Here is a 26,383-nt window from a genome sequence, read left to right on the forward strand (position 1 = left end):
ATTTCGGTTACGGAACAAATGACAAATTCGGAGATAATTTGTCTTTTTCCTAACCATACAAACCTTAGCTATTTACACATATTTGCCCGCCAGCCCTGTCCCCCGTGAAGTCCTACCTCTAAGCGAAGTGAATCAGTTCACCGGTGTGTGAGGGGGGATGGGTAGCTAGCTACCCCTCCCCTACCCCCTCGCTAACTAGCGAGAGGGTAGTTAACCCTCGTTAAAAATCTAATGGCTCATCATTTCAGCTACACCGAAAGTAATACCCCATGTAAATAGCTAAGGTTTGTATGGTTAGGAAAAAATGGATTTTGAGCGAAGCGAAAAATCTATTTTTGGGTGAGATAGCCATGTCGTCCTGATGGAAGTTCCTTCATAAGTAGCTTCCTAGGTTATATGTGACTACAGTGATATATCCCAGAGAATTTACCGAAGGTACCCAGAATTCTAACTCCTTGAGCGAATATCCCTTAAAATTTTAAGAAGGGATATCGCGTAAGGACGTAATGGCACACCTCATAGCAATCTGCACCCCAGATAGAGATTTACGTTCGAGGAGGTGTGGCAAAAATAAAAGGGGGGCCCTCCAAAGGCCATCCCCGTTCCCTACTACTATCGATAGTACAACAGTGCCATCCCTACGATAGTGGCCATTCCTTGTAGCATTGAGCATAGGCTGTTACAGATACAGTACTACAGGAGGGAAACTGAAGATCTCTTCTACAGAAGAGATGGGTGGGTCCATCAGGACGACATGGCTATCTCACCCAAAAATAGATTTTTCACTTCGCTCAAAATCCGTTTTTTGGGCTCAAGCCACGTTGTGCTGATGGAAGCATACCTGAGCATTAATGTATCTGTGGATTTTCCATCAGTGCCTAAACCTTATATCAACCTTTTCAATGGTCATACTGACCATATGAGACTAGTGACAATACAGTACCGTTATATGTCATCATCACTAATCATAACCAATGTTAGTGCTTCCTGCCTCCTACAGGGAAGAGTCATCTAGACAGTCGAAGAGGGATTTCAAGGTTAACATAAATAGTATGACCAAACTTAAGTACACACTGAATATACAAATAGTCTCAAGTTGTATATTTGGCCAAAATGACATCAGTGTCTCTTATGTCTAACCTTTGATGCATACAAATATGTGAAGGATGCATTCTAGGTAGATAAAAAGTCTGGCATGTATAGATACAATTGTCTGGCGAAGGTGGACGCACTACATTCTAATAGACATTTATTTCTAATAAATGACTACAAGAGATGGTTAGCAAAACGAATGTAGTCTGACAATGGGATTATACCTGAAACGAGTACAGGAATTGTATTTCTTTCTTGAAGGAATGAAGTCAAGAAATGCCACTCTTAGATTGAAGAGAAGATAAAAAATAATCGCTCTTCATAATTCCTGTACTGGTTACCATTAACTGCACTATGTACTTCGTACACCGGCACTAGTGCTATCTGTATAATTCCACACCTGGGATTTTAGAACAGAGCTAGTGTTACCATGGTAACACTTAAATAAAAGAAGACATACTTAAAAAGGATAACTTCCTCTCCCCTTAACTGACAGTCCCAGTCAATTATCTGTTCATCGTAGAATAAACAGCAGAGTAAATAAGTTACCTGACGTCACCACATATTGCTTCAGATCATGGACTAGCATAGCATAGTGTTTGTAGAACATCCTGGATGATTCTTATCCAGTGCATGTCCGAGGACAAGTGAGGACCCAAACCAAAAATAGTTTATCACAGAAATTAGGGGGCAGGTTTCAATACACTACCTGCCGCCACTACAAAGTTTTTCAGTTCATGCACTTGTTTTGCATGGTGTTTGTAAAACACTCTGGATGATTTCCATCCAGTGTATGAAAGAAGACGCTCAAAGTCCATGTACTGAAAGAAGTTCAGTGATGAAGCAATCTTTCTCGGATCATGTCCTGCGGGAGTACTGTTCGGATCCGCTCTACGAATAAAGTAGGTGAGCTACGCCCTTAGTTGATTTAGAGATAAATTTGATCCCGAAGTTTCTCCTTTAAAGAGCTGTCCTCCCCTAAAGTCTGAAGTTCTATGAAGATAGACCTTTAGACACTCTACAGGACATAGAGAGACATCTTCCTTCAGAGGACAGATTCTCCAGAGACCCCACCTCTTAGTGGGTAGCTCGTTTTTAGCGAGAATTGATGGATCAGGAAAGAGATTCAGTTCTCTTAAATCGGTGAACTGAATGTGGCCCTCATCTCTCGATAGAGCCACTATTTCACTAACTCTAGCCCCAGAGGCTATTGCAAACAGAAAAATAACCTTTTGGGTTAGATCCTTAAGAGAACAATCTTCATTGTTCACCAATGAGTCATAATGTAAGACCTTGTCCAAAGACCAAGAGATGGGCTTTGGTGGTGCTGCAGGCCTAAGTCTAGCACATGCTTTCGGAATCTTGTTAAAGATTTAATTTGCCAGATCCACTTGGAAGGCATATAGGAGAGGTCTAGTCAAGGCCGATTTGCACGTATTTATCGTATTGGCTGCCAACCCCTGGCTATGAAGGTGGACAAAGAAGGACAGACAGAAGTTCATAGAAATTTCTTTCGGTCCTTTTGATTTAACAAACTCCACCCACTTCTTCCAGGAAGACTCATATTGTCTTCTAGTAGACTTAGCCTTGTATTCTTCTAAGAATTCTATATTGCCTTCTGAGATCCCAAACCTCTTTCTAACCGCTAGGGCAAGAAATTCGTGAAATGAGGGATTTGGGTTCTCCATGATAAACCTAAGGCAGTTTATTTTTGAATCTTCAGAAATATAGCTAGGATCGGAACTAGGACCGGCCTCATCTAGTCTATCAGCCTCATTAGAGGATCCTCGTAAGGGTCTATTTAACGAGGTACTTTTTTGAAGATGCTCGTGATGAAAAGAACGAGCTGCAGTTCCGGGACTTGTTCCCATCTGGGATGGAATATGTCTGCGTCCAAGGACCATTCCAACTCTATCTCCTTGGATTGAGATAGAGTATCCACCGTCACATCGTGGATCAGTTGTAAGTGAACTGCTGTTAGGTGCCATTCCTTTAGGAAGGGATGGGTAACTTCACCAGAACCGTACGAGATGTTCGATTGTGAAGTCATATTTGATCTCTTCAAGCATTTGATGCGTGTTTTCTCCAGACTCTTAACGCATCCTTCCGATGTGCTCATTGCACAAGGTCTGTCAGAATTGCGAACCAGGGAAAGTTTAGCGTTTTCCCCTGTTAGCGTTTCGGGAATCTGATCGATCAGCTGAGTCTCTTGATGGACCTTGTGAGCTCCTTTTAAATTCCCAAGAGGAAATTGAGTTGATGTGACTGAAAGCTTCGATGGTTTCTTAGCTATCGAAACCATAGATCTTGAGAAAGTCGAGACATCTAGAGGCAAATCTTGCATCTGGGATGTCCCGGGAACCGGGTCATCTATATGAAGATGCTTATGACTGTGAGTTTGATACGTATCTATTATAGGATGAATATTACTCTTCGTGACATGAATCCTAGATAGGAGGAAGGGGGTTGGTTGGCTGGAAGGTTCCGGGGGACACCTTTCAGGTCTGGTAAGACTACGAACACCCTTAATTGGAACCAGGTCCATATGCACTGAAGGATTAACATTCGGAACTTGAAGTTTACTATAAACTCGTTGAGTGGCGACAGGTTCAGAATGACTCGGAGATTTCTCGAGTCCTTCTTGTGAACAGAAAATGGCCTTCCCTGGAACTCGACGAGCCAAAGCTTTCTTACTACCTGTATGCTCTACAGCTCTCAGGTATACTCCTCCAGGAGGGTTTTGAACTGTAGGAGAAGGTAAGAAGACGAAAGTAGGGACATATTTGTTTCCCACCAATGGCTCATTTCGAATAGGCTCTAGACCAAAGGATCGAAGGTCCTGCGATCCTGAGGGAAAGTTCCTCCTAGCCGAAGCGTCTTTATGCTTCGAATAATCAGCAGGTTTAGACTTTTTACCATTTGCCTGTAGCATTGTGGTCACTGGAATATTTCCAGTATTTTCGTTCTTCTTTTTAGGTTGGGGACCCACAACCACAAAAGATTTTCTCTTTGAGGGAATGCCCCATTTCCAGAGAAGACTTATGTTCTCCATGGTGGCATTCTTAATTACTTCCTTAATGACCTCTTGTGGGAAGAGGTCTTTACCCCAGATGGTGGAAGATATTAGCTTCCTTGTTTCGTGTTTCACTTTTGCAGCAGCAAACACAAACTCTCTACATACTATCCTAGCCTTCACAAAGGCGTAAAGGTCCTTTACCAAGGTAGCCATATGCATTTTGGCTATGACTATGAGCATGCCTGGGGTGTTTTCGTAGGTTGAACACAACTCTATGTAGTTTTGTAGAGAAAGGGATGTCGCAAGTCTCTTCTTTGACTCGAGTTCATTAATCTAGAGCAAATCGGACAAATTAGGGAGACATACATTGAATTGTCGACTTGCGACATAGTCTAATTTTTCAATATTAATCTTACCCGATGATCATGTAGCTGTCAACTCTGTTGCCCGACAGAAATCTACGGTCGGGATACGCCAGCGATCGCTATACAGGTGGGGGTGTACACAACAGCGCCATCTGTGAGTAGGTACTCAAGTACTTCTTGTCAACAAGAACTCAATTTTTCCTCTGTCGTGCCACCGGCAAGACCTACTAATACGCCGTCCCTAACTGGATTTGTTTTCACAACTTTTTGGTGAAGTACACTATTCCAGTTTTGAGCTTTCGCTATGCAGGGGTTTTATCTTCATTTCAAAACTTGAACTCGTTTTGGATAGATTTTATTATGGTGACGAAGAGAGTATGGACTCTCTTTCACTTTTAAATGGCCGACCCTTCCCTTAGACGGAAGTGTTGGTGTCGAAGAGAGTATAGACTCTCTTTCACTTTTTATGACCCACCCTTCCCTTAGACGGAAGTGTGTTTAGGTTTTTGGTAATTTTGCTAACAAAGTTATAGATTTATTTTATATCTCTCCGCCATTTATAGGCCTCTTCGATTAACTTTCCATTTTTTATAAACTTATAAAATTAATTTTTATGTTTGTTTATATGCGACCTTTCCTAATAGTAGGCGGTCCTTACTTGGAACCGAAGTTAATTAACATTGAGCCCGTCATATTGTTTTTCCTGTTAAGAATTTATGCTATTTTAATTTTAATGTTTTTGAAAGAATTTCTTTGATAGTCTCGTACTGTTTTCAAAGTTGAACTAACGTTTAGTTTAGTCTCCGCAGTTGTTGACGTTCAGAACGTTCAACTTGCGCTCTATCGTTACGATAGAGAGAGAGTATTTCACGGTTTCACGTTGCAGTAAGAGTAAACCGATTCTAGCGTTTCGTTCATTCTTTCTTAGCTTAAATGGTTTTAATTCTAATAAAGGAACTTTTTATTTGGGAAACCTTTCAGTTTTTTTCCTTTAACAAATAATATGTTTTAACGATATATAATTGGGCTCATCTCTCAGGTTCTAAGTCAAGAGAGAGAGAGAGACAGATAGAGACGGAGGGAGAGAGAGGAGGATAAACGTTTCGTTCAAGCGGGTAACGTTGTTCTCGTTTTTTACTCTTCTCCCTAGTCGCTATAGGGGAAGAAGGTAAAACGTTTCTAGAGTTTTATTCTTGTTCCCAGGCTTTATGCGGTGAGAGATTTTAAACGTAGTTTATTTGATCTAGTGTTTAGTCTCTTTTCCAGCCACTGAATTCTTTATCTTTCATTATGTTTTTCTGTTACATTGTAAAACTGTTTTCGCAATTACTACCTTTTAATGAAGGATAGGATTGCGTGTTTCAGGTACAAACCACTTAAAGTTTCGAGTTCAGTGAAATAAGTGCAAACAGAAAATCAAAAGTGATAAAGTGATATGCGCAAAGTGTTACAGTGTTGCGTTCGAGGGTTCGTTTGTTCGTGCCAGTTGTTCACCTTGTCCGATACCTCTTACAAGCTCCCAAGCCCAGGGGAGAAGTAATGTCGAAGGACTTATGGGTTCCACAGGTCTTGATCGACGAACAAACGTTTCTCTCCGTGGTTTCGGGTGTATGTACACACGTTGCCGACGTGATCACCCCACCCACACAAAGACGAGAGAGCCCATTTATTCCTCGTCTGCGGAAGAGGTTTCTCGCAGAAACCATGGACCAATCTTGCAGCTTTTAAGTGCAAGTCGGTCCCTTCCGCGCAAGTACAACGGCCTAGGTGTAGCCACTGGGTCAGTTCGGACTCGCTGCAGTACGACAACTGCACACCTCCCAAGAGAGGCAAGGTGGTACCGCAACAGGCAGTAACTCCGTCTGTTGCCGCACCAGCTGTTTTAGACCCTCAGTCACAACGGACAGTAGCTCCGTTTGTTGTTGTCTTTCATAGACCCTAGTGGTCCATGCTGCAGACTATACAGTCTCAGCTTGCTCCTTCATGCAGGAGTATCGTGCTGGAAGGTTGACAATGCACCTGTTAACCTACAACCCGCCGAGGTTGTGCGCTCAGCAGATACTGCGGCTGCCTGCTCCCACACTCCACCTGTGAGAGCTCCACCACCGATGCGCAGTCCACCCTGCCAGACGCATGTTCTTGCTGCACCATCTGCTTACATGCGTGAGCTACCGCATCAGCAGTGGGAAGGTTCTGTAGAGCTGCCGGGTTCCAGCACTATGCGGCATTCTCCGCAGCCCATGCAGCATGCTCTGCATACCTTACAGCATGCTCCGCATACCATGGAGCATGAGCCGCATACCTTACAGCATGCTCCGCATACCTTACAGCATGCTCCGCATACCTTACAGCATGCTCCGCATACCATACCGCATGCTCCTCAACCCACCGCAGCCCCTCCCACGCACCAGCACTCTGCTTTTGTTGTTGCCAGCTCCCACACTCCGACTGCGGAGAAGGTTGACGATGCACCCGTGGGCCTACACCTCCCACGGTTGTGCGCCCGGCATGGCTACCTGCTCTCACACTCTTGTTGTGAGAGCTCCTCCACCCATGCACAGTCAACCCTGCCAGATGTATGATGACTCCCACACACAGAGCACTCCGTTGCCGTGCGTGAGCTACCACAAGCTGCCGTGTTTTGACACGGTGTGTCAGCCTCCGCAACACACTGTGGTTACCGCCACTCGCCCGCAGCAAACTAGTCAGTCAGGAGTTGAGGCTTCCCCACACAACTTTGGTTGTTGCCAACTCACAGACTGTCAAGCAGTTTCATAACGTTGCCTTCTGGTCTGCTGCTTTTGCACCAGTGAAACCCTCACTGAGAGAACCTAGCTTTTCTCGGATATGGTTCCTGTAGATGAGAAAGTGCTGTTCTCCCTCCTTCTGATATTCCCTTGAGGACTCTGTCATTTGGAGAGGAGCCTTAAGCTGCTTAGCCTCCTATGGACTTTTATTTAAGCATAACATGCTTCCAGGGAGGGTAAATGGTTCTGCTTCTGTCGCTAACCCCGTCTGTTGCCACACCTGCTCCCATAGACCTTGGGCTTTGTTGCAAGACATGCAGTCCAAGCTTAGTCCTTGATAGAGGATTTTTTACGGAGAAGACCCTTCTTGCCAACGACCTTCCTACCGGTTGGTTGTACGCCCTGTTGACGCTGAGGTATCCTACTCACGTCCGCCAGTTGAGATGGTTCCTCCACCGGTGCGACCCAGTGTGGGTTGCCAGTCGCACGTTGATGTTATGCTACTCTCGGAGATGGTTGTGGACGTTCAGTGTGTCACTGGGAAGACGTTCAACAACCAGCAGAGGTGACTTGTTGTGACGCAGTGCGGCAACCTCAGCAACCCGATAAGGGGTTGTCTGTACTACCCAGACAGTCTAGACAGTTTCGGGTTGTCGCTGTACTTCCTCGCTTCCCCATGGTTGACAGTTCACAGACTGTGCAGCAGTACCATGATCTTGTGTCCGGCTCCGTCACGCATCCACCAGTGCGACCGGATTCAGCGAGTCAGACGTTGCCCTCTCCGTTGCCGTTTCCTCATCAGTTTCGGATGAGGAACCCTCTGATGAGGACATGGCTGAACAAGAAGATCAATCCCCAGCCCTGCTATCCATCCAGAAGATGCTGAAGAAGGAATACGGCCCTGTCAGGCTGTGGATGAGTCTGGTTAGGACACTGTCATCCGTGGTGCAATTGGTGTCACTTGGAAGACTACACCTCCGTCCTCTTCGGTTTCATCTAGCTCTTCACTGGAAAAGGACAAGACGCTAGAAGCGGTCTCGATCCCGGTTTCAGAAAGATAAGTCTGGTCTTACCTGAGGAAAGGACTTTATCAACCTTTTTTAGGGTCTTCCCCTGACTGTTCAGACTCCCAACCACGTTCTCTTCTCAGACGCATCGGACGTAGGCTGGGGTGCGACCTTAGGCGGTAGGGAATGCTCGGGATTATGGAACTCGCGTCAAAGGACAATGCATTTTAACTGCAAGAAGCTTCTGGCAGTACGTCTGACCTGGAAAAGCTTCAGGTCTCTCCTTCAAGACAAAGTAATGGAGGTCAACACGGACAACTCCCTGCTTTGATGTTCATCTCCTAGCAAGGAGGGACCTACTCTCTGACATGGTGCGAGTTCGCTAGTGACCTCCTCTCCTGTTCAACAGGTCTAGACTTTTCACTAGTAACAAATTTCTTCCAAGGCAACTTGAATGTCTTAGCAGTTTGTCTCAGTAGGAAGGGACAATAATTCCAACATATTGGACCCTCCACAGAGATGTATGCAAGAGACTTTGGGTCACCTGGGGCCAGCCAACCATAGATCTCTTCGCAACCTCGATGTCTAAGAGGCTCTCAATACTTTGCTCACCTATCCCGGACCCAGCAGTGGTTCTTTTAGATGCCTTTCTACTAGATTAGTCTCATCTAGATCTATATGCATTCCCTCCGTTCTAGATTGTCAACAAGGTACTGCAGAAGTTCGCCTCTCACGTTGGGACAAAGTTGACTCTAGTTGCTTCCCTCTGGCCCGCGAGAGAATAACTTACCAAGGTACTTCGATGGCTAGTAGACGTTCCCAGAACTCTTCCCCTAAGGGTGGACCTGCTACGTCTGCCACGCGTAAGAAGGTACTCCAAGGCCTCCACGCTCTTCGTCTCACTGCCTTCAGAGTATCGAAAGACTCTCGAGAACTAGAGGTTTTTCGAAGGAGGCAACCAGAGCGATTGTTAGAGCAAGGAGAACATCCACCCTTAGAGTCTACCAATCGAAGTGGGGAATCTTCCTAAACTGGTGCAAGTCAGTATCCGTATCCTCGACCAGTACCTCTGTAACTCAAATAGCTGACTTCCTCTTATATCTGAGAAAAGAGCGATCTCTTTCAGCTCCCACTTTCAAGGGTTACAGAAGCATGTTGGCATCAGTCTTCCGTCACAGAGGCTTAGATCTTTTTAACAATAAAGATCTACAGGACCTCCTTAAGTCTTTTGAGACCACGAAGGAGCGTCGTTTGGTTACACCTGGTTGGAATTTAGACGTGGTTCTAAGATTCCTTATGTTAGACAGGTTCGAACCACTTCAATCAGCCTCCCTGAAAGATCTCACCTTTAAGACTCTTTTCCTGATATGCTTTACCAGCTAAAAGAGTCAGTGAGATTCATGCCTTCAGCAAGAACATCGGATTTTCATCCGAAACGGCTACATGTTCTACATCTTGGTTTTCTAGCCAAACACGAGCTGCCTTCTCGGCCTTGACCAATATCGTTCGTTATTCCAAACTTATCGATATGGTTGGAAATGAACTAGAAAGAGTATTATGTCCTGTAGAGCTCTTAAGTTCTATTTTAAAAACCTTTACGAGGCCCGTCTGAAGCTTTATGGTGTTCAGTTAAGAATTCATCTTTGCCTATGTCAGAGAATTCTTTATCCTATTATTTTCAGACTGTTAATACGAGAAGCTCATTCCCTTCTGAATGAGGAAGACCAAGCTTGGCTGAAAGTAAGGACACACGAAGTTAGAGCTATCACAACTTCCGTGACCTTTTAATAAAATAGATTTCTGCAAAATATTTTCGACGCAACCTTTTGGAAAAGCTAATCAGTGTTCGCGTCTTTTATCTTAAGAATGTCCAGTCTCTTTACGAGAACTGCTACACTCTGGGACCATTCGTAGCAACGAGTGCAGTAGTGGTGGGGGCTCCACCACTACAATTCCCTAATTCCAGAACCTTTTTAATCTTTCTCTTGAAATATTTCTGGGTTGTCCGGAAGGCTAAGAAGCCTTCCGCATCCTGGTTGATTTGGCGGGTGGTCAAATTCTTTCTTGAGAAGCGCCTAGATTAGAGGTTGTGATGAGGTCCTTTAGTATGGGTTGCAGCCCTTCATACTTCAGCACCTAGGAGTCGCTCAGCATCCTAAGAGGATCGCTAGGCTCAGTAAGGAAGACGTACTTAAAAAGGCAGAGTAATGGTTCAAGTCGACTTCCTTACCAGGTACTTATTTATTTTATGTTTGTTATTTTGAATAACGGCTAAAATAAGATACGGGATACTTAGCTTCTTTGTTAACATGTATGCTGGTCTCCACCCACCACCCTGGGTGTGAATCAGCTACATGATCATCGGGTAAGATTAATATTGAAAAATGTTATTTTCATTAGTAAAATAAATTTTTGAATATACTTACCCGATGATCATGAATTTAAGGACCCGCCCTTCCTCCCCATAGAGAACCAGTGGACCGAGGAGAAAATTGAGTTCTTGTTGACAAGAAGTACTTGAGTACCTACTCACAGATGGCCCTGTTGTGTACACCCCCACCTGTATAGCGATCGCTGGCGTATCCCGACCGTAGATTTCTGTCGGGCAACAGAGTTGACAGCTACATGATCATCGGGTAAGTATATTCAAAAATTTATTTTACTAATGAAAACATTTTCCTACCGAAAATGTCAAAGGACTTCCTTCCAATCCTTTTCCTGACCGGGAAAGGCTGGTGACAAAGGCTTGCACTCATCGAGTGTAGGACATGGTTCACCCGCCTCTACAGCTTTGGTAACCGAAGTAAATGCCTTCCCCATAAAGGGGACAGTGAGTGAAGTAGGAGCAAGAAAGGAAGGGTGTCTGTTATTCAGTGAGAATACCTTCGTCTCTGAATAACCCTCCCTCTTCAGATTACCTGAAAGGATAGTCTGTGCCTTACCATGTTCAAGAATCATGACCTCCTTTTGTTCCAACAATCTATTCATGATGCTAATAGTTCCACTATGGCACAACGCAGAAGGGTTTCTGGACCTTCTGCAGCTCCTGATAGAGTTTCCGAGAGACTTCCCTCCATGACTAGATCTACTCAGACAACCACACACGAACATCTACCACAAGGCAGTAGCATCTCTTTGTCTTCATGCCTGGAGACTATCCAGCATCTCTTCTCGTAGAGAAGGTTTTCGCAACAAGTTGCGAAACGGATGGTTGGGTACTCGCGAAGATCCTCTGCTTCAGTCTACCATTCGAAGTGGACTGTCTTCTGTGGTTGGTGTCGTGGAAGGGGTATCTCTCCCCTTGATGCCACTATTCCAGTAATAGCGGAGTTCCTTGCATAGCTTTGGTAGGAAAAACTCCTCTCGGTCTTGGCAGTGAAAGGCTACCCCTTCAAGCTTCACCGTGGTTTTAGACTGAAAGGAGTCTATTTTTACTCTTCGTTGGAGCTGTTTCTCCTCATACGAAGTTATGAAATTACTTGGCCCCAGTCGGAAGTCAGACCTCCTCTTTGGAACAAGGTTCGCATTCTTCAGTTTCTGGAGGGTGCTTCCAACGAACCATTAACCTAGGCAACAGATCGCCAACTCACTTTGAAAACTGTCTTCCTACTCGCTTTGGCTTCGGCAAAGAGAGGTAGTGAACTTTACGGTCTACCCTACGACATTGCCCATTCAAAGGGATGGGGGAGCTGACACTCGGCTTCGTCCCTGAGTTTATTACTTAGACTCAAAATCTGGTGGTAGTGGATCCTAGATTCGGGCCCTTCCGGATTGGGAGTCTTCAAGCTGTAACTGATGTTTCAGATCAACCATTACTATGCCCAGTAAGGAGTTAGGTAATTACCTCAGAAGAACTTTAGTAGCTCCCCGCTTAGTGTCAGCACTCTTTGTCAGCATGGGGAAGGTCAAGAGGAAGATCACAAGGAACACCATCTTTGCTTGGGTTTGCAAGGTCATAGACTTGGCACTGAATCCCAGTCCTCCTTCAACATGACAAGCCAGAGCTTATGACGTTAGGGGCATTTCAATGTCCCTAGTATTCAAGAAAAACTACCGTGTGACGCAGGTATTACAGACAGGCGAGTGGAAGTGTCAGGCAACCTTCACCACCCACTACCTGTAAGACGTGACCCACAGGAACATAGAGACATTCCCCTTCTTCCTTTGGTGGCTGCACAACAACGGGTTTAAATACCTCAGGCTCCCTGATAGACAAGGAGCAGATGGGTGAGGGGAAAGGTTACCTGGGATTAGTCTGGGATGAATGTGTAAGATTAGCTAGCTCTTTCTTTCTTTCCTCATCTTCTCTCTTGGGGAACAGCACCCACGGCCCTCTGCAAGCTGTCCTCGCCTATCCGCAGGTAGAATAATTTCCCCATACCCCTTGTGAAAGGGGATTGGGTAAACTATAGTACATTTGAAGATTCCTATGTTTCGGAGAACTCCTAATTATATCAGTAAAGTGAACCCTCGCTACTTCGCGGTTCGACCATCGCGGATTCACCACTTCGCGAGTTTTTTCCATAACCCATATATATATACATATCGCGGATTTTCCGGAAATTTCGAAAATACCGCGATATCTGAAGACCCCAAATACGATATTTCGTTACCTGTAATTCCATTAATACTGTAATTAGTAATATCTGCTCTTACTGATTGTTCATTGCATTACATATGATATATAATTCAGCACAGAAAGAAATAAAACACGAAAAGAGAATGTGATCATACGATAATTCACTACTGTATACAGTACGTAGTAAAATTAAATCGAACATGAAACGCAAATCAGATGCAGTCATACCATATTAGAATGGTGTAAGGCTGCTGATGGCTACTACTGTACTACAAATGTAATGGATGTGCTTCTTTTCCATGAATCTTTTGTATGTATATGTACGTAGTACTGCATCCAATAATATTCTTTGTTGCAAAAATCACATTTCGAATAAGCGTACGAGAGAGAGAGAGAGATAGAGAGAGAGAGAGACACACACATCCTACAAAAGAATAAAATAGCATACGTAAAGCTATTATTATTATTGTTATTATTATTAGCATTATTATTATTATCATTATTTATTATTATTATTATTAATACTTTACGTACAGTATACGCGGGGTATCTTGTACTTTGAGTTGGTAACCTACGCATCATATAAGACGGGTTGTGATTGGTTCAAGCGCTGATAGATGACGAATCAGAACTCAAGTTTTGTTATCTAGCCTGTGATTGGTGTTTTGCCCGCATCTCCAACCCGCAGCATCTAGGTTCTCGCGGCGGCCACTTTCTCTTACGCCGTATCGCTGAGTAGACGTTCTTAAGTTTGTGAACTTTAATCTGTGCTGTGTGCGACTGTTTTAAGTTGAACTTTTTGTTGAACTTTCTGTTAAATCCTACTGTACAATGGCTCCCAAGCGTTCTGCTTCTACTAAGGCTGGTAGTGAGCCTAAACGCCACCGAAGGATGATGACGATTGTTGAGAAGGTGACGCTTCTCGATATGTTGAAAGACGGTAGAAGCTACGCGGCCGCAGCGCGCCATTTTGGAATCAACGAATCCACTGTTCGATATATCAAGAAGGACGAGGCGAACATTAGAAAGACGGCTGCAATCACCTTTAGCAGATCAGCGAAGCGAGTCGTTACCACGCGTTATAAAACGATCGTACGCATGGAAGGTGCTTTAGCTGTGTGGATTGCCGACTGCCGGAAGAAGAACATAGCCTTGGATACGAACACCATCCGAACAAAGGCTTTGAGCTTGTATGAGAATTTTGCTGCAAAGGAACCTCAAGACGACGACGGCAACCATGCTGAAGATGATGATGATGCAGATGAACCTCAACCAGGGACATCCACTGATTCCCAGCCTCAAAACAACATTTTTCCGCCAGCAAAGGATGGTTCGCGAAGTTTCAGAAACGCTTCGCCCCGTAAAGCGTTTCCCTGCATGGCGAGGCTGCTTCGGCTGACACTGCCGCTGCTGAAACTTACGTGAACCAGACGTTCAAGAATATTATCGCCGAAGGTGGATACAAGCCGGAACAAGTGTTTAATATGGATGAGACCGGCTTGTTTTGGAAGAGAATGCCGTCGCGAACTTTCCTGTTCAAAGAGGAAGCCAAAGCCTCTGGCTTTAAAGCATTCAAGGATCGCGTTACCCTCGTGATGTGTGGCAATGCTGCTGGATTTTTGCTAAAGCCGGGGCTTATTTATAAGTCGAAAAATCCTCGCGCTTTGAAAAATAAGAATGAGAATCTCCTTCCCGTGTACTGGATGCATAATCTAAAAGCATGGATTACAAAGATGCTGACCTCCAACTGGTTCCACCAGTGTTTCATCCCGCAAGTCAATGAATATCTCGTAGAGAAGGGCTTGCCATTCAAGATCCTTCTCCTTATGGATAACGCTGGTGGACACGCAACTGACCTGTCGCGTGAGTGCGTTCAGGTTGAGTTCCTGCCACCCAACACCACTTCATTAATTCAACCGATGGACCAGGGGGTTATCAGGGCGTTCAAGGGCCTCTACACGAAGAATACCTTGGCGGACCTCGTTGCGTGTGTGGATGCTGCCAAAGATGATGAGGATGAAGATTTTAACTTGAAGGCATACTGGCGGCAGTACACCATAGCCACGTGCCTGAAGAATATTCAGAAGGCACTGCAAGAGATGAAACCTGCAACTGTGAATGCGAGCTGGAAGAAGTTGTGGCCCCAGATTGTTTACGACGACGAGGGATTTACACCTGCTGAGATTCAACACTCTGCAATACGGAAATCTGTGCAGTTGGCTGCCATAATTGGAGGTGACGGGTTTGGCGACATGACGACTGAAGACGTCGACGAGTTGTTGGACTGCCATTCCCAGCCCTAACTGACGCAGACCTAGAAGACCTGACGAAATTGGCGAGCGAAGAAGAGAGTGAAACCCAGGAAGAGACCCAAGAAAATGTCGAAGAAACGGGCTTAACACTAGAATGGCTTGCCAAGGTCTGCAACCATATAAAGGAGGTGAAAGAAATGTTGCAAGAGTGGGACGAGGATATGGTTCGTTCTATGCAATTCTCCAACAAGGTCGATGACATCATGACTCCCTACAGGATGCTCTTAGATCGAAAAAAGAAGCAGCGGCAGCAACTTCCGATCACAATGTTCTTCCAGCCTCGCAAAAAAGAGCCAGTTCCTCCTGCTAGTACGCCTTCGGAAGAAATTGAAGAAGTTGAAGAGGTGTCCCAGGAAAAGACACCTCCGTCTGAAGAGACGTAAAATACTATCATTGGCTGCACAGTAGAAGACATCATCAGCTTCATCATCATCATTTCTACTGTGCAGCAAATTCATCGCCATCATCATTCAAGTTTTTCTTGAACTTCTTTCGTGGTGAGTACAGTAACAATCTTTATTTTTTACTTTAATATTCTAACATTTTGATATTTGTGCCTGTTTTATAGTTTAGTACTGTATGCATTAAGTTAAAGGGAAGGTTTTAAAAGTCTACATGTTGTAACCTATCATATTTTTTCTGTTTAAAATTTACATTTACAGTACGTACGTAAAACAATCTCTCTCTCTCTCTCTCTCTCTCTCTCTCTCTCTCTCTCGTAAATTGATTTTTTTTGTTTAAAATTTACATTTACAGTACGTACGTAAAACAATCTCTCTCTCTCTCTCTCTCTCTCTCTCTCTCTCTCTCTCTCTCTCTCTCTCTCTCTCTCTCTCTCTCTCGTAAATTGTTTTCCTGCTTTGCTACGTACAATATGTACTGTATGATTTTATATAGATACGGTAAATTATATTTGTAATAACATATTTTGTAAATGCTTTTACTGTAAATATCATTATTTATCACTTTCATCATGCGCGTTAAATGCCTTCTTTGTTCTGAGCGTGGTTGTTTACTGAGCGTACAGTACTTTATGACGCCGTCGTTTCAGGCGGCGTCATAAAGAAAAACATTTCATTTGGAAGTCCTAAGAAAAATTAAGTAAAACATTGATAATAACAAAATCAACATACTGTATAATCAATATAATCGATGCAAAAACTAACCTATACATATATGTATACACTAAATGAGTTTGTTTCTTCATTATGATCAGAGATGAACGTAAACAAAACATTGGTTGCCATTTTTTATCGTGCTTTTTAGTGTGTTTAGGAAACGCATGATATAAAATCGGCTTTAATATTTGTGCCTGTTTTAGTTTAGGGTACTGTAGTACATGCATTAAGTGTTCTGTACATTAAAGGGTAGTTTGTTAACAGTACTACGTACAAGGGAAGGTTTTAAAAGTCCGAATGAATATACATGTTAAATAAATAGGTAAATATGGTGTCACTACTTCGCGGATTTTCACCTATCGCGGCCGGGTCTGGAACCTATCTACCGCGATAAAGGAGGGTTCACTGTACATTAATAGTATCACAAGCACACAGCTTGGGTTTTTAGAGAGGTTTAATGTTTCTGCCAGTTATGTGCACAGCACTTAAGGAGAAAACTCCTGGTCAAATGCCAATAAGTCAGTTTGTTCAAGCTTTCACCCTCCTAATGGGTAAGTCATCCCTAAAATAGTGGAGGGTTTGTATTATGTCGGAACAAATTACAAATTTGTAATTTGTATTTTTTTAATGATACAAACCTGTAGTTATTTATGCAGACTGGCCCGCCATCACCAGTCCCCTGAGAAGTCCTACCTGCAAGCAAAAATGGTAACACAAACCAGGTGTGTGAATGAGCGGGATAATGGGCTGTCCCTCCCCCCCTGCTAACTAGTAGGTCAACCCTCGCTATAAAAGTCTTATGACTCGTCTTCTAGCTTCACCAAAAGTAATACTGTATAGCTACAGGTTTGCATCATTAGGAAAAATACAAATTACTTACAAAGTTGTCATATTTTTATTAAAATTTGTGATTTTCATAGTCAGTTACTTCTGACATCTATGAAACAGACTTCATCATGTGATATAAATTGTGGAAAGACTCGAAGTTTGTAGTTACATAATGTTATTGAATTATCTAACTTTGCAAATTGTGCTAAATACAGAGGAATTTCTGTTATATGGTTTCTTATATATTTGCAGGTTGTAATTTCATCGTTACAATTCTCACGATATCACACGAAAACCCGATTGAATAGTAAAATTCTTTTGAAACATGATATCTCACATGTTACATCAAGACCAATTCAGAGAAACAGCAGCTATTTCTCCAACATTCTTCATAAGGTAATTAGTTAAAAATTTATCCTGACTTTTAGTTTGTGCTAATATGGGTAATTGTTGTTATGCTTGAAATATTTTCATGAGGTACGTCTATCTTTATACAGTATCTTAATTAAAGACTACCCCTTAATAATTCTATAATCATCTAAACATATTTAATTTTTTAAAGAACAAAGTCAATATTCTTCTCCAATCAGTTACAATAATATGCCAGACTTTTTGGGATAACAATTTCACACTATTCACAAATGGAAAAATAACATAAAGATCTTGTGCTGGCTAGCTGGCTGGCAGTACTTTATATTCTACTTAGATCTTAGTTTGCAGGCTGCTGAGAGCTTGACTATTCAGGCTGTCAGGTTATGGTCTCAAAGAAACAGTAGGGTTAGGAGGTAGGTCATTTAATTGCACAAAGTGGATTTGTATGAAAAGCTCAATTTTGTTTTCAAGAGAATTGCTTTTGCTTTGCAGTACCTGTACTGTAAACCCATAAGTTATAGCTTCTGCAGTATTTTGAAAAGCCCTATAAAAATTGTCATATCACACACATTTTTCATAAATTTGTGTTCCTACACAAATACAAATCCACATTCTTTAATAGGAAGAGTATGGTTTCAGCAAAGCTGGAAACTCGGCTGTTAGAATTTATAATTAGGTGATGATAGTTAATGGAAGGGGGAGGGGAAGCCTGCCATCCCATCAAATAGCTACTTGTACTTCAGCCTCTGAGGAGTTGTTCAGGTGCAAATGCAAACCTAGGTCTTTTACATAGGAGACATAACAGTTGAAACTTTATAATGAGTGGTAAACAAGTGGTCGGTAGTTACTGACTAGGAGCAGAGAACCCCCCCCCCCCCACCGAATGCTCACTGAGTAGTCACTTTCATAGCAGTCATCAATGAGGATAGATGTTCTCGCTGGTTGAAATATGTGGTGACATATTAGGCAAACTTTTTCTTCTATCTTGACATGTTAGCAACGTCTTGTCTTATGTGGCAATGTCTGGGGAGATTTGGAAATGTCCAGTAACATCCAGATTTTAAATCCTCAGGAGTAACTAATGATCCTGAGCAACTGCTTTTGTGTCTTGTAAGAGTACTACAGCACTATCTCATAGGAAGTCGAAGATTTCACCTGCAGATCGGACATCTGTTCGTTAGCTCAGACAGGGTGAAAAGGAGGACTACAGTACAAGGAACACCATCTCCTCATGGATTTGGCAGATCATTAACTGAACCATCAATCCTTCTCCTTTGTGATAACAAAGCTCACGACCCATAGTTCATGGGATGGGGGGGGGGGGGCATGAGCTTATCCTTGACATTCAAGGAAAAGCTCTCTGTGATGCAGGTACTTCAAGGAGGGTTGTGGAGGAGTCAAACCACCCTCACCAATCACTACAGTACTGACAAGATGTGACCCACAGGTCCTTAAATACTTTTTCCACAGGACTTGTGGTGGCTGCACAGCAAGTGGTTTAGCTGCCTTAGTAACTCACAGGGCTATTAGTAGTCATTTGAGGGCAGTAGTTATGGTGTTAGTCTAGGATGAATGACAAGGAATGATTGACATTTTCATTTTCTTCATCTTCTCTCTTGTGGCATAGCATCCATAGACTCTGTTAAATAAATCTCCTACGACTGCCCCATTTAGTGTATATTCAAGTAACGTCCCCAATCTCCATATGAGGGGAAGTTGTGGGGTCAGGTCTTAATGTATATAATCACAAACCTGTGGTTATACATAGCCTTGACAGTCACAATTATGTTCAAATGCTTATATTCACTTTAGCTTGGGCCATCAACCTGCTGGTATTGACAAGCCACTGGTAGGTATAAGGATGCATATCCTTTGCATTATGATGGTCGGATGCTTCAATTCCGGGTTTGAAGTTACAGCTAGTTGAGGGAACTTCCTCCGACTGTAGTGTGATGTCTCCCTAAGTCAAGAACTCAGGTATTTTGTGTAGGAATATATGATAAAGTTTGAAGTAATTTGTGTTTTTCCTAACAATACAAACCTAAAGTTCTTTCCATATACAGTACAGTACTTTACTTGCGATCACCTAACTCCTGGAAGAAAGTCCTGTCTACGATCAAAGTGAAGAAGGTATGAACTTAGGGGGGTTGCTTCTCCTTGCTACCTATGGTAACAACCGGACGGTTATTGACAACTCGTTAAAAGTTTGCTAATGCGGATTTGTTCCGTAACTGAATACAAACCACGCTATTTACATGGGGTAATTACTTCGGCGCAGCCGATGACGAGCCATAAAGTTTTAACGAGGGTTTCCTACCCCACCGCTAGTTAGCGGGGGTATAGGGAGGGGTAGCTAGCTACCCCTCTCCCTCACACAAACCGGAGAATACTCCACTTTACTTTTGGCTCGCATAGTGATCGAAGGATTCCGCTCCTATGCTCTCTTGACGGCCATTATTGTTTTGTCTTTTAACTTTCTTTTTCTTATACTGGATATATTTAAACATTACTGATGTTTATATATATTTTTGTGTATAGAAAAGGTAAGTTTCCTTTGCTTTCGGTGTTGTGCGGTGTGTATTGTGTACGTCTGCTAGAGTTCGCCGGCTTAGGCCACCACGATCTTTCCGTGATCACGGCCTTGCACTTCTAGGCCACTATGGTTGCCTTTCGTGGAGTCCGGCCCTTCTCTTGAGGTCGTTCATCTCTTACTCCGTACTACGCCTACGATAGCTTCTCAGTCCGAGTCGCTATTTCGTTTTATTTGTCTCTATTATTTTTATGAACATAATTGTGTTTTAACTTTTCAGCTCAGGGCTCACGTCCCTTTGGGGGTCGGTGATCCTTGGAACATTCAAAGTCAGTTGTATAATTATTTTGTTATAATTCTGTTTGTTAACTTCGTTCCCCCCCCCCCTCACCTAGGCATGCCGGGTGGGGGAGGGGGGGCGCATACCTTCTTTCGTTCTTATGTTTTTTCCCTCGGGGTTTCTCTTCGGAGTTTCACCCGGGGGAATTTCTGTTAAATAATTATTTTGTTTTATTTTCCAGTTTGCGATGCTGTTTCTTCGTGCCTATTGTGTGCCTTCGAAGCAGAGCTGTCCTGTTATCCTGGGGAGTCGGCTTCGCCGCCGTCTCACAAGGCGTTCGTCAGGGGCGTTTCCTTCTCTTAGAAGTTCCCCCATGACTACTGTCAGCTCTTCATTGCATCCTAGAACGATAAGGAGGTTCACCTCCAGGGTAGTTAGTTAACTTCCCTTTTTACTTCCTTGGTCTTTAGGCGGTTATGCTCTTGGGGCTGAGCGGCCGCCCTCGTGACTCGCTCAAGGAGCTGAGCGGTTGCAAGGCTAGATCATGGTACAGTACTAGCGACTATGCTCTTGGGGCTGAGCGGTCGCTTCTGTGGCATACCTTCTTTCGTTCTTATGTTTTTTCCCTCGGGGTTTCTCTTCGGAGTTTCAACCGGGGGAATTTCTGTTAAATAATTATTTTGTTTTATTTTCCAGTTTGCGATGCTGTTTCTTCGTGCCTATTGTGTGCCTTCGAAGCAGAGCTATCCTGTTATCCTGGGGAGTCGGCTTCGCCGCCGTCTCACAAGGCGTTCGTCAGGGGCGTTTCCTTCTCTTAGAAGTTCCCCCGTGACTACTGCCAGCTCTTCATTGCATCCTAGAACGATAAGGAGGTTCACCTCCAGGGTAGTTAGTTAACTTCCCTTTTTACTTCCTTGATCTTTAGGCGGTTATGCTCTTGGGGCTGAGCGGCCGCCCTCGTGACTCGCTCAAGGAGCTGAGCGGTTGCAAGGCTAGATCATGGTACTAGCGACTATGCTCTTGGGGCTGAGCGGTCGCTTCTGTGGCTACGCTCAAGGGGCTGAGCAGCTGCAGGTTCAGTCTGGCCCTCTCTCATTCGCGAGGGAGGCCTCACTAAGGGCTCCTCTTCGGAGGATCGCTCCTTTTGTCTCTTCTACGAAGTGTCCCCTCCCGTTCGCGTGAGAGGACACTCACAAAGACTCCTCTTTGGAGGATTGTTCCTGTTACGTCTGCTGATCTCAGGGCCTTTCGGGGCTCCATCGCCAGTCTCTTCCATGAAGTGCTTACCTCTCTCGTTTGCGAGAGAGTCCACTCATAGAGAATCCTCTTCGGAGGATTGTTCCTGTTAACAACGGCTTGCTGTTCAGTCACTAACACTTCGGTGTTTAGTGACAGGGAAACTTCGGTTTCCCTTTTTCCCTGACCCTTCGGGGTCTCGGAGCTTTAGTTACGCAGTTCCCTCGGGTTCTCGTAACTTTGCCACTTCTACACTTCAGTGATTAGTGACGGAGAAACTTCGGTTTCTCGTTGCGTTGAACCTTCGGGGTCTTGCAACTACTCCTCAGTGTACCTGTTGCCTGCTGTATCCGTTCCTGACTGCAGACTCGCCTTGGGTGCCCACGCCCCCGTTATCTAACGGGCTCCTCCCTTCGGGGCAGGAGAGACTTTCTCAAACCTTGAATAAGTCCCTTAAGTGCCAGGTATCACCTGCGCGCCAACGTTCCCTTACGCGCTTGCGCTAGACTGCTGTTCCTGGTGTTCCTGAGTCTGCTTTCAGAGACACCCTGTTCCAGTATGTAGTTAGGCTACTACCAACGTTCCCTGCGCATTTTGTGCACATCATTGAGGTTCCTGAGTTAGCGTACTGGCGCTCACCAGCGTTTCAGCCTACGGTGTCTCTAAGTCTCTTCTACGAAGGACACCTCTCCCGTTCGCGGGAAAGGTTCCTCACAGAGACTACTCCTCGGAGTATTTAGCAGTCCCTCAGTTGAACGTCGGCACTGAAGTAGACCTCCTGGTCCTCTTCAGGGGATGCCCTCCCTTTTTGGGACACATTCCAGTTCCTGATCTACGAGTTAGCCGATCCCTCAACTATTTCCGACGATCTTCTGTTGCACAGAGGCTTACGTTCTTCACTCGCGCATATGCGCTGAAGACCGCCCGCGCGATTCGCGCTAACGCGTAAGCGTTGATGATCGCCCGCGCACGGGAAACCATCCCGTGCGCGATCTCGCGATCGTCGACGGTTTAGCCGACGATCTTCCGTTCCCGCTAACGCGTGAGCGTTGATGATCGCCCGCGTGCGACCGTCGACGGTTTAGCCGACGATCTTCTACTCGCGCTAACGCGTAAGCGTTAATGATCGCCCGTGCGTGGGATGATTTCCCGCGCGTGATCTCGCAATCGTCGATGGTATAGCCGACGATCTTCTGTTCCCGCTAACGCGTAAGCGTTGATGATCGCCCGCGCGCGGGATAGTTTCCCCCGCGCGATGTCGCGATCGTCGAGGGTCGTTAACTGACGACTTTCTGTTCGCGCTAACACATAAGCGTTGATGATCGCCCGCGCGCAGGGATGTTTCCCGCGCGCGACCTTTAATGCCCTTCCGCTCGCGATCATCAACCCGGCAACGATCGTTAGCCGGCGATCTTCGGATCCAGCGCTAGGCGCGCAAGTGCTGACGGTCTTCTTAGTGTGCATAAGCGCCGAGGATCGGTCTGTGCGCGGGATTGTTTCCCGCTCGCGACAACGAGGCCTTCCGCGCGCGGTTTTCCGCACGCAATCTTCGACGGCCGTTAGCCGGCGATCTTTGGATCCGGCACTAAGCTTAAGCAACGACGATCTTCTTAGTACGCTTAAGCTCCTATGATCGTTCTGTGCGTGGGATGGTTTCCCGCGCGCGGTTCTCCGCACGCGATCGAAGACGGCCGTTCGTCCCCGATCTTCGGATTCGGCGCTGGGTGCGCGAGCGCTGACGATCTTCACAGTACGTGTGAACACCGAAGATCGTTCCGTTCGCGGGATGGTTTCCCGCGCGCGACCATTGAGGCTCACTCAATCATCTCACAGATCGTCCGCTCGCGATTGTCGTAGATCATTCGCGCGCGGGCACCGAGGTTCCCGCTCGTGATTGCCGACTAACTTCTCTCGCGCGCGAGCGCCGACGATCTTCGCTTACGTGTGAGCGTCGAAGATCGTCCGGACTCGAGCGAGTCTCCGACGATCGTCTTACATAGTTGGAGATCTTTCGCATGCGGGCACTATGGGTCCCCGCTATCTGTCTCCTACGGTTTTTCTCTCGCGCTAGCGCTGACGATCTTTGCACTCGTGGCACCGTAGATCGTCAGCGTTATTCCTCCGCGCGTGGGATGGTTTCCCACATGCAATTGCCGACGTCGCTAACACCGGCGATCTTTTTTCGCCGAGATCGTTCGCGCGTGGGATGGTTTCCCTCGCTCACGATCTTTCATGTGCAGGCTCCAGCAATCTTCATACGCGCGAAGACGCGGGGATCGTTCACGTGGTCGCCGATACGGAAGGGTCTCCAGGAGTTCTGCTACGCATTCACACGCTACCCAGATCTGTGCTTTTCGCGCGATTGTCAGCGTGATCGGCGCACCATTCTCTGACACGACCGCGCCCTGTTTACATCAGGGCTTAGGGCGGTCAGGCCACCTCCGCGTTTCCCTTTGAGGAAAAATAACTGGAGATGCCCTGACCCGGATTAAGGGAAGCCAGGTTTTTACCCTTCAAACTGTCAGTTCTTGATCCTTCAAGTTGATCTCTTTCACTGTATTGGAATTTGTAGTCAGTTCTATTCAGACTTTTGTTTAGAGACGGTAATCCTTATTGTGCTTTCAATAGCGATGGCTTCTTCCTGTGCTGCTCTTGGTTGTATGAAAAAAATCAATTGCCTGCCTTTAGGCAAAAATCAGTAACAACAGTTGTGAGATTATCACAAGCTGTGTTCAATGTCATCCATAGACGGCTATAAAGGTCAACGACTTTACTGTAGTTCATTATTCCAAGGAGTTTGTAACTGATTCACCAATAAGTTGAGCAACAAGTTTAACATTATTTTTTTTTTTTTTTTTTTTTTTGATAAAACATCACAGGAAGGGACCATCGCTAATATAATAGCACAAGAAAATAGTTATCGGCTGTAAACAAAGGTCTGGGTAAAACAGACTAAGTACCAGTACGCTGTCTGGGGATTAACTTGGGATCGAGATTTGACAGTCTGAAGGGGTGAATCTGGCCAAACCCTGGCCTCACGGGTTCAGGAAAGAATTCTGAGTCAGGGCATCTCCAGTAGTATTAATCCTCCTAGGCGTTTCCCTACCCCGCAGCGTAGAGCAGCGCCCTCTCCGGAGGGGGGGTTAGGGTTCCGGACAGGTCAAAGGTGGCTTCTCTCTTCACTGCAGATTCTCTACGGGCGAACCCTCATGTGTCATCTTCCCAAGAGGATCGAACGATCTTCCACCCTCCAGAGGGACTCCCTGTCAGCGCGAGGATTGGTCTGCATCCCTGGTGGGATGTCGTCGTCAGAGCACTCAAGCAGGCGTTCAGCCTGAGCCTTCTGACTAGGGTCACTAATCAGTAGCAGCTTCCTCTCCCCCTGAAGGGGGTGAGAGGAATCCCTGGCATAGTATCTTTCACAAGGTCTATCCTGTCCCTTCGCGAGTCCTTACACAGGCGATGGGCCCTCCTTAGACTCCACCTCCCCTCCCCTGCGGATGAGCTTTGCCCATCCCCAGGAGGGTCGGATGGCCCGGTCCTCTCCCCCTTCACTTTAAGGGAGAATCCCCGCCTCTTCCTGAGGGTCCTATCGTGCGGAGGGGGCGAAGCCTTACATCCTTCATCGCTGGGGTCCTGTTCCCCTCCTAGGAGGGATCCTAAGGCCCTGTCTTCCGCAAGGACCTGACAGGATCCGGTTGGACCCTTGGGGCATGTCTATGAGTCTCCCCAGGGAGAGCCCCCGGGGATGGGAGACCATGCTGCCAGTCCATCAGGTGGAGGAGCTCCAGGGGTCGGAACTTGCGTTCTGGCAGGTTCTGGCCCTCAGGAGAAACCTCAAGGGGATCCCAGGTTTAGAGATTCCTCCACGGTAGGGAAGGATTCGGTCCTGGACCGAGTTCTACTCACCCAAGGCCTCCCTTCCGCCAGTGCAGCTTGCCCTGGTCTCAGGGAATGGAGAGCTTCAGAGACTAGGCCGAGGGCCAACTCTCCGAGCTCGTCTCCTTCCCTTCTCGACTCCGTACAGGGTTGTCAAACAGTCGCCGTTTCAGTATAGCGACAACAGACGCGGTTTGCTTTGCGGTGAGACCACAAGTCTTCATGGGTACACGGGTCTGGTTGGTAGGACTCGTACCCCCGGTCCTGGTTCACCCATCTTCAAGGAAGTACTTTGGAATCCGCCTGGAAGGCGGATATACCAGTTCAAGGGCTGTGCTTCGGCTTCTCCACGGCACCTCAACAGTTCTCCGATACTTCCTGGGTGGCTGGCCGATCTGGCAGACTTGAAGGCTTCCCTTCATCGTCATCGGGACAAGCTCTTCGGACTTTACCAAGTTCTAAAGATCATGGTGGTCCTCGAGGAGTCCTCCCCGCAGCCCTCTCAGTGTCTGGTATACCGAGCCTGGTCTTAGGCTCCTGTCTCCCGTAGCCTTCCCTTCAGACGTCAGGGTACCAAGGCAGAGGTAGGTCGTGAGACCTTTCCTCACACGGGAAGACCCTCCGACCCAAGGTTGTTACGTCTCACCTCCTGGGCCCGTCTGGTTTCCACGGTCGCCCCAGGTTGAGTTCTCTCCAGTGGCGACTCGGGGCGCGGGGGAGTCGGGGGCACGTCTCCCTAGACGCCAAAACCCCTAGGGGTCAACTGGTACAGACGAACCAATAGGGGTGGGAAGCTGTCGGGGGCCTACAAGAGGGAGTGGCCCTTCTCGTCCTTCCCCCTAACTTGATGCAGTTTTCGGACGCGTCAAAGAAAAGGGGGGGGTGCCCATGTTCTGATCCACGGGTCCTTGGGCCGGGGGTCAGAACCAGCAGAACCAGGAAGAACCTTCGCTAGTCCTACTAGAGGCAGAAACCGTATTTCTGGCTCTCCACTAGCTCCACCTGGCCTGGCAGACTACTCT

At 45.8% G+C, this 26,383-nt stretch overlaps 1 protein-coding gene across 2 annotated transcripts in view; it reads left to right on the forward strand.

The window, feature by feature from the left end:
* OXA1L (OXA1L mitochondrial inner membrane protein) overlaps window positions 1-26,383 on the forward strand; it is a 284,013-nt gene that overhangs the window by 46,265 nt on the left and 211,365 nt on the right. For both annotated transcript variants that reach the window (XM_068376789.1, XM_068376790.1), the window contains exon 2: window positions 17,317-17,460. In XM_068376789.1, the coding sequence (XP_068232890.1) occupies window positions 17,317-17,460 (144 nt within the window). The remainder of the gene's footprint in view (window positions 1-17,316; window positions 17,461-26,383) is intronic.

The sequence above is a fragment of the Palaemon carinicauda genome, chromosome 7 (genome assembly GCF_036898095.1).
Source record: "Palaemon carinicauda isolate YSFRI2023 chromosome 7, ASM3689809v2, whole genome shotgun sequence".
In the NCBI taxonomy this organism is placed as follows: domain Eukaryota; kingdom Metazoa; phylum Arthropoda; class Malacostraca; order Decapoda; family Palaemonidae; genus Palaemon; species Palaemon carinicauda.